This window comes from Montipora capricornis, chromosome 12 (genome assembly GCF_036669925.1).
Source record: "Montipora capricornis isolate CH-2021 chromosome 12, ASM3666992v2, whole genome shotgun sequence".
In the NCBI taxonomy this organism is placed as follows: Eukaryota; Metazoa; Cnidaria; class Anthozoa; order Scleractinia; family Acroporidae; genus Montipora; species Montipora capricornis.
This window is the reverse complement of record NC_090894.1, coordinates 32497438-32504937: the sequence shown is the minus strand read 5'-3', so window position 1 is coordinate 32504937 and position 7500 is coordinate 32497438. Positions and strand designations below refer to the sequence as shown.

Genomic DNA, 7500 nt, shown 5'->3' with positions numbered 1-7500 from the left:
TGGTGACGTGTGTTGCACGATACCAAAGGTCAAAAGATTATGCGTTGTGCTGTTTTGTAAAAATGGAACTGTTGCAGCCTCTCCTCTAACCGTTCTTGCTTCGAAATCATTACAGCGGTCAGGTACAGTTAAGAAGAGCAATTACGAGAACAAACACACAATTAACATGTTTCCAAGGCCCACTATGGGCTCGTTTCGCGAAACTCTGACTCGTATATTGTTTACTTTGAATAGCTCGTCCCCGTACTTATTAGGGACTTTAAGATACACCGGCCTAGGACTATCGTCATGTCCGTCATGAGCTCGCGACAGTGGCTCAGGGGAGAGCCCAGTATCTCGTTCCAGTCCCAAACACCTCCAGTCCGTAGTCCGAACTCCGTGGGCGGAGTATCTTAAAGTCCCTGTTACAAACAGAGATCCTACGTGCACTGTACAGGCTTGAATTCCGTGATTTTAAGTAGTATTATTTCTTCATTTTGCTTTGCTTCGTTTCGTTTCGCAAAATACAGTACGTCCTTTTGCTCTTTTTTTTTTCCAAAATAATTTGAAATGCAACAGGAAATCGCACAGGGGGAGTAGAATCGAGTCGTTAAAGTGGTACTATGATCAAAAAATCATTTCCTTTTTTTCTTCAGATTCTGAAATCGTGTTTGCTTAACACCTAACTGGCAAAATTTTGAGCTTTGAGTTTTATCCAAAGGCTGTTTATTTTGAGTGTAAGTTCTGGATTTCACGGTCCGCCATTACTCACGTTCAAAACTGGCCGATTGGACTTCAGAGGGTTGGATCTAGAGAAAATGACGTCATTTACTTACTAGCTTAAAATTTCAGCGTGTAAACGCAATTTATTACATATGCAAAACACGGGTTTAAAAGTCTGAAAGCCCGAAACTCCCGTGCTGCATATTAATTCGGCCGCGTACACACGCATTGCATTCTTAAACTAGTGAGTCTTTGACGTCATGTTCTCCTCGACGCAGCTCTCTCAAGATTTTAAAGTTAGTAATGGCGGACCAATAAATAAGAAAATTCCAGTTAAAATAAACAGGTGTCTCTTTAAAATCAGAACTTAAAACTTGGATCAGTTAGTGTTTAGTTAACATAGTTTTGAAATCCAAAGAAAAAAAAGAATTGTTTTTTTGGTCGTAGTACCACTTTAACATTAGAGGTTCCGCTCGTTGCGTTCTCCATGTGTTGTGTAATTTGTGTTGTGGGCGATAGGTTATTGAGAAGACGTCATAACTTATTAAAAGCATGCTTTTATCTCTAGACTTAACTTTTTACATGAAACTACTCGAAGACATGAAGAGCGAAACTATTAGAAACAAACTAAACGAAATTATGATTCTTCTGGAAAATGCTTAACGTTGAACTTATTCTGTACTCGATTGAAAACGAAAAACAAAACTCTATATTGACAACCGAACGACCTTGAATAATTATGGGCCGAACAATCCTAAAAAAATTAATCACTTAATCATGATGTCCAATTTTCCCAACTGGGGCGACGCCTATATCAACGAAAACAAGTCCTACACTCATGGTTTGTCACATACTGTCTCTTGCGAATATAGGTTGCGAGTGGTTGAGAAATCTCTTCAATTCAAGTTGTTGTCGATTCGTTCTCCTTTAATACTTCCGGCTTAGTCTTTATTTGTTTTTGGCGTGTTTGTTGTCAGGAGTCAACAGAGAACATCAGCATTGCGTTAAATGAAACTGCTACTTGTCACGAAAGCTTGAAAATTCTATTGTTCCATCGCTTCTCTCTTTCTCTCTCTCTCTCTCCCTCTCCAAATTTGTAGATAACAGACAAGCCCTGAGCAAAGATCAAACACGTTTCTTTCATCTTTGGCATAATGTAAATTTGTGCTCTACGTTAGCTGTTTGTTTTTTGTGTTTAGCATCGTTTGACTGGTCTTTGTGCTCGACCACTTACTAGGCAATCCATCACAAGTCCAATTTAGTAATCAATAGACCTGTCCATCGAGGTTGTCCATGGACTAGGGGTCGGTGAAAGACACCACATTCAAGCTTATCTTCTATTCATCCCTCGCAAAAAGAAAATAAAAAGCGGAGATAAATATCTGGCCCGAACATCTCTTCACACTTCACTCTGGTCAAAAATGTTAATTATTTCAGTTTGTCAAATGTTCGACTCTTTCGAAAGGCCAACAAAGCTCTCCAAAAACCGAGCAAATGAAGGCAAGCTTCAACTGCAAACATGTCAGGCTCCTATTTGTCATAAAACCATAAAAATCATCTCAATTATGCGCCGCGGCCTCATTTCCCTATTTTTGTCAGTAATTGGTCCATGGCTTTATTTGTCACTATATAAAATAACCTGATATCAATTGCGTTTTTTCATTTTATTTTGGTCAACAGCAAATCGTAGCTCGACGTTTGCTGTGAGCGAGAAGCCTTTTCTAATATCTCTGACAAACAAGTTTATTGCGAAGAAGGATACTCATCAAAGATAAGAATAACACAAACACAAATTGATTATTCCATCCGTACGAGGGTTTCTTTCAGGGGCACCCAACGGCCGGTTTTCTTAAAATTTGTCAGAATTACCTATTTAACTGACATAGTTTCCACTATGCTTTTAGAGCTCGTTTAGCGAGTTCGTAGCAGTCCTACAAATTGTTTATCTGTTCGAATGTTTTTAGGGGAGCTTCAGGTCTGTAGTGATTTATCTGTTCGGATGTTTTTAGGGAAGCTTCAGGTCTGTAATGATTACTTCGCGGCTTTTTTGCCTCCGAAAGTCCGAGCAATCGTAACAGGTCTGATCAACAACGTGTCATCCGTTTTTCCCGAAAATTTAAGGGGACGTTTGCTTAAAGTATGATTCTCAAACAAACTCTGGCCAAAATGATAAAAGTTATAAATCTTCACTGAGTTGACTCTCAGCTCAGTAAAATTTAAGCGTTCTTCAATGTGGTTTCGAAATTTCTACGCACTCTTCAGACTCTTCACTACAATTATAAAATATCTAGAAAAACTGTTAAGAAAAAATGTCCAAAATCTTAGTGCACCTCGAAAGTCTGAGTTCAATAGTCGAAAATGCTAACCCACGTGCACCTTCCTTCCGAACAGACAATTACCGAAATTATTCGTTGGGTGCCCATGTTCTTTTACTGGATAAATCTTATCATAAAATTTTGAGCCGGAAAATATTTTCTCGTCAAAGGAGACTTGTCTACTGCCTCGTGAAATTGTCTTCTGCTTGTCCAAAAAAAAACTAGGCTGCTGTCACTACAATGTGTTGTTATTTGATTGAAAGGAGTCGATGATTCAGCACTCCCAAAATAGACTGGGCTAAGAGACAAGAAAAATCTGGTTTGGAAAGAGTAAATGAAATGGAGAAGAATTAAGTCTTAGAAATCATTTTATACTAGCAGTTTTTGCTTCCATTTCATACAAGAGTTTCCTGAAAGCATCAGTGCATAATGACATTCCAGTTAGCTCTGCTTTTTACCGGGATTTTTGTTGGGACATTTCCCAATACTTCGGTGCAACCAACAAAAAACCCAGAGATAAGTAAACCCCAGTACAACATGAATAACAACTTCTACGCCGGACCACACTGCTGTAAAAAAATCGAGCAGCAACTCATTGAGATCAAAGAAGCAATCGCTGCGCTGAAAAGAAACGAAACTGGCGGCTCTTATGACAAAGGTTTGCAATTCTCCATTTTAAATACTCTTACTTCTCAGAAATCAGGGGTTGAAGTTTTTGAAAGCATGGCCGGGTTTCTTCGCAGAAAGCACTTAAATGAAGGTCGCTAAATTGCTTTAATTTTTAATTCCTTGTAACAAGCATCTGCCAGCTCTGTATGGTATATTCCTCTATGACGTCCATCTACAGTCATTTATAGGAGAAAATGAATAAGGAATATTTAGCGTTCGAACATTCGGAATAAAGAATTTCATGGTTTTTGTTAAAGAATAACGAATACGGAAAATGAATATGGAACAAAGAGAGATCCAGTTATTCCACTTCCACCCCAGAAAACTTTGTAAGGATATCACAAAAACTTAACTGATTGACAGAAATTAATCCCGCTTGTGTAATTTTCAGTCTACAAGAACTGCGCCAATGTTTACAATTCTGGCGAAAAGATCAGTGGTGTGTACAAAATCGATCCCGATGGTTTGGGAGAATTTGAAGTGTACTGTGATCACAAAACGGCTGGCGGAGGGTGGACGGTCTTTCAAAAAAGACAAGACGGCTCCTTAGGTTTCTTCCGCGCGTGGGACGCTTACAAACGAGGCTTTGGTAATCTGAGTGGAGAGTTTTGGCTTGGACTGGACAAGATTCACCGCTTGACTGCAAACAGCAGCAATAAACTTCGCCTGGACTTGGAAGACAATCATGGAAATACAGCATTTGCTGAGTACAGTTCAGTTACAGTGGCAAGCGAGCGAGCAAAATACCAGCTGAGTTTGGGGAAATATTCAGGTTTGCGAACTCTGGTGATCAATTAACAACCCCGTGTTAACTGAGATAGAAACACTTTCTCATATAAAACTAGTTGCAGTCTGTCTCCAACTGATACAAATTCTCCTCGGATCTCAGAGAAATTCATTTTGCTTTCAGTGACAATTCAAATTGTAAGCCAGTCAGTAACCAAAAAAAAAACAACACAGCTTTTAATTACTGAAAAAACTGGTTAACATTTTACTCGAGGTGATAAACGCATTACACCGATTTCATGGCAAGTAGTTAGAAACAAGAAACAATATCATTTGTTTTTTAAGGATTTTTAGCATTTTAAAAAAAGTTAAGAATTCCAGTTTTCTATTGATTACTTAATCCGTTTTCCTTGTGAGTGATTAACAGATCTCAGAGAGTTTTATTTTGCTTTCATTGCCAAAACAAATTGTAAGCCAGTGAGTTCGGGAAAAAAAAAACAGCTTAACCGAAAAAGCTGGTTATCCGCATTTCTGACAAGTGGTAATAAACACATTACATCGATTTTTACGGCAAGTAGTTAGAAACAGAAACAGTTAATTTCAAGTGCGTGATAAGACTTTTTAGCATTTGAAAGAGTTTAAAAATTCTCTTATTTTGATTGCTTAATTCGTTTTTTTTTTTTCATTTAGGCACTGCACGTGATTCCCTTGGCTATCACCGCGGCCAAGCGTTTACCACCAAGGATCGCGATAATGATCGTAACAGTTCAGGCAACTGTGCGTCAATCTATAAAGGTGCCTGGTGGTACAACAATTGTCACTACTCCAACCTCAATGGTCTTTATCTTAATGGAAAGGTCGATACAAGTGGAATGACCTGGTATCACTGGAAAAACAGCGCCTACTCTGTCAAGCGGTCTGAGATGAAGATACGTCCACAGAACTTTTAAGACTCTGTGGCAGTTGTATCACATGCCTATTGCTATCAATTGGTAACCAGGGATTGATCTTATTGCTCATCAATGAACTGAACTGCTTAACTCGCACAACCATGTGAAACACTCAATAGGTTTCACAACAAGAGATTTCTTGCGATTTCATATTAGTAGCATACCGCGCACGTTATCATCTGGTAGATTTAGATATATCTGAACTTGCTTAGTTTTACCGAAGCTGTAAGCAACTGGGGATGCTTTAATAAAGTTTGCTAGTGGTGACCAATGATAAATGTTCTTCTTTTTTCGTTGTCTGTTTGATAGTTTTCACCCTTTTATTTTTCAAGAAAGGAAAGTAAATTGCCTTCTCTCAACAATTCACTGCCTTTTTGCTCTCAGAAGCCCTTTCCACAGAAAAACCCCAAGCAGCAACAATTTCATAAAAGAGAATATTGAAAGATATTAAGTTACCCCTTTACTTTAGATGACACTAAAATCTGCAATTGTCTAGTTAAAAGGAACTTGTACCCCTGATATTTGCTCGCCATTGGTAACTGGGTGACTATAACACTTGCGGCTAAAATTTGCAACTGCCTCACTTCACTTCCCTAATATTCCTAACTTAATTCCAATTCGATCCGGATGAAAACGATTTCCGGGTGAGTGGAGCTTCCTGGGTAAATATCTCGAATTTATCATTATTATTCACTTACACGAAACAAGCACTATGTTTAATTTTTTTCAAGTTAAAAGGCGGTTACAGAAACTGATATGGCAACTATTGATGGTAATTATGTATTATGACTGTGCCAAAGGGATATGATGGTTTCTGGGTCGGACTCAAGAATCAGATTAGACTGCAAGCAGTCCTTTAAATCAGTCGAGCAGCCGGCTTTTCTGAGGCGGACTTGTTTTGTCACACAAACACAAAATGCTCGAGGGAGACTTGGGAAGAGGAGTCTTCTTCCCAAGCCTCCCTCGGTAATTTTATGGGTTTGCGTGACAAAACACGACCGCCTCAATTGACCGGGCCGCCGACTGATTTGAAGGAACTCAGTCTACCGTCAGAAGTTGCTGTACCACATTTATCACATGACTTTGAATGGGGAGCCGAGATCCATTTTTTGTAGCTTCATGAGTACAGCATAACAAAAGAGATTCGGTTCAAATTCTGCCTGACGCTCCAATTTGTACCTTTGAATTTGCCTGTTGGCAGGCAACCATCATATGAACTTGTTAAACGTACAATGCACCATTACTATGAAAGAAAGGTATATAAGTTCAATTGCGGCTTATAGACAAAAGATAGAAGTGATCTTCGCACTGATCCGGAAAATTTGATCAAACTGTCCAGATAAGTGCGAAGTTCACTTCTATCATTCGTCTATAACCTACAATTTAACTCTTAAATTTATTATTTATTAGTCCTTTCGCGAGAACAAATGCACCATCGCTATCCTTGGATCCTTTTGATGATCCAGGGATAAACGGAAAAAAATCCGAGTCATTAATTAAGATACTAGTTCAATCAAAGACAACAAGAGCAGTAGTCCAATTCATTTGCTAGAAGCCTTTAGCATACTACCTTCCATTCCACACCAAAAATTTTCAATTTGTGTTTCAAGAATTTAACTACCGACTTTTTGCATAACGAGTACGATTCGTGGTAGTATGGTAATGGTTTCTAACAACCCAGCAAATCACATACATCTAAGGCTACTAAATTAACAAGTAGTTACACTGACTTTCTAAAAATTGAAATATAGAGATAATAGTTTTGTTAAATTCGTCATAATTTATCAGCGATAAAAGCTCTTCCACGCTGAAGAACAACCAGCCATGGAAGTAAAAAAGTATTAAATCGACCTTACTACTCTTTTCTGCTTATAGCCTGCAGTGCTGGCGTATTTTGATGGGGATCAAAGGATAACGCCGCCATGTTGGATAGTAAAAAGTGTTGGAGAGCTGGGGAGAGTAAAAAATGTTCTAGGGAAGAGGACGATCAATTCAACCAAGTCTCTTCCTCAACTGAAGGATTATTTTTAATTGTCAATTTCTTCCAAATGAAGTATTTCCCTCATCCATGCTACGCATTATGACATCATTATGCGTTTCCTTTGTGTGCATGCGCAATAAACCACTCTTTGAAGACT

The 7500-nt window shown here is 38.6% G+C and overlaps 1 protein-coding gene across 1 annotated transcript; it reads left to right on the top strand.

Moving 5' to 3' along the window:
* Positions 1-3423: 3423 nt before the first annotated feature.
* LOC138026626 (ryncolin-2-like) lies at positions 3424-5624 on the top strand. Its single transcript, XM_068874051.1, has 3 exons — positions 3424-3675; positions 4078-4458; positions 5103-5624. The coding sequence occupies exons 1-3, from the start codon at positions 3447-3449 to the stop codon at positions 5360-5362; spliced, it is 870 nt and encodes a 289-aa protein (XP_068730152.1). The 5' UTR covers positions 3424-3446; the 3' UTR covers positions 5363-5624.
* The last annotated feature ends 1876 nt before the right edge of the window (positions 5625-7500 follow it).

Coding starts and splice junctions, on each gene's coding strand:
- LOC138026626 (XM_068874051.1), top strand. CDS start 3,447: ATGACATTCCAGTTAGCTCTGCTTTTTACCGGGATTTTTGTTGGGACA. Junction 3,676..4,077: donor TGGCGGCTCTTATGACAAAG/GTTTGCAATTCT, acceptor TGTAATTTTCAG/TCTACAAGAACTGCGCCAAT. Junction 4,459..5,102: donor GAGTTTGGGGAAATATTCAG/GTTTGCGAACTC, acceptor TTTTTCATTTAG/GCACTGCACGTGATTCCCTT.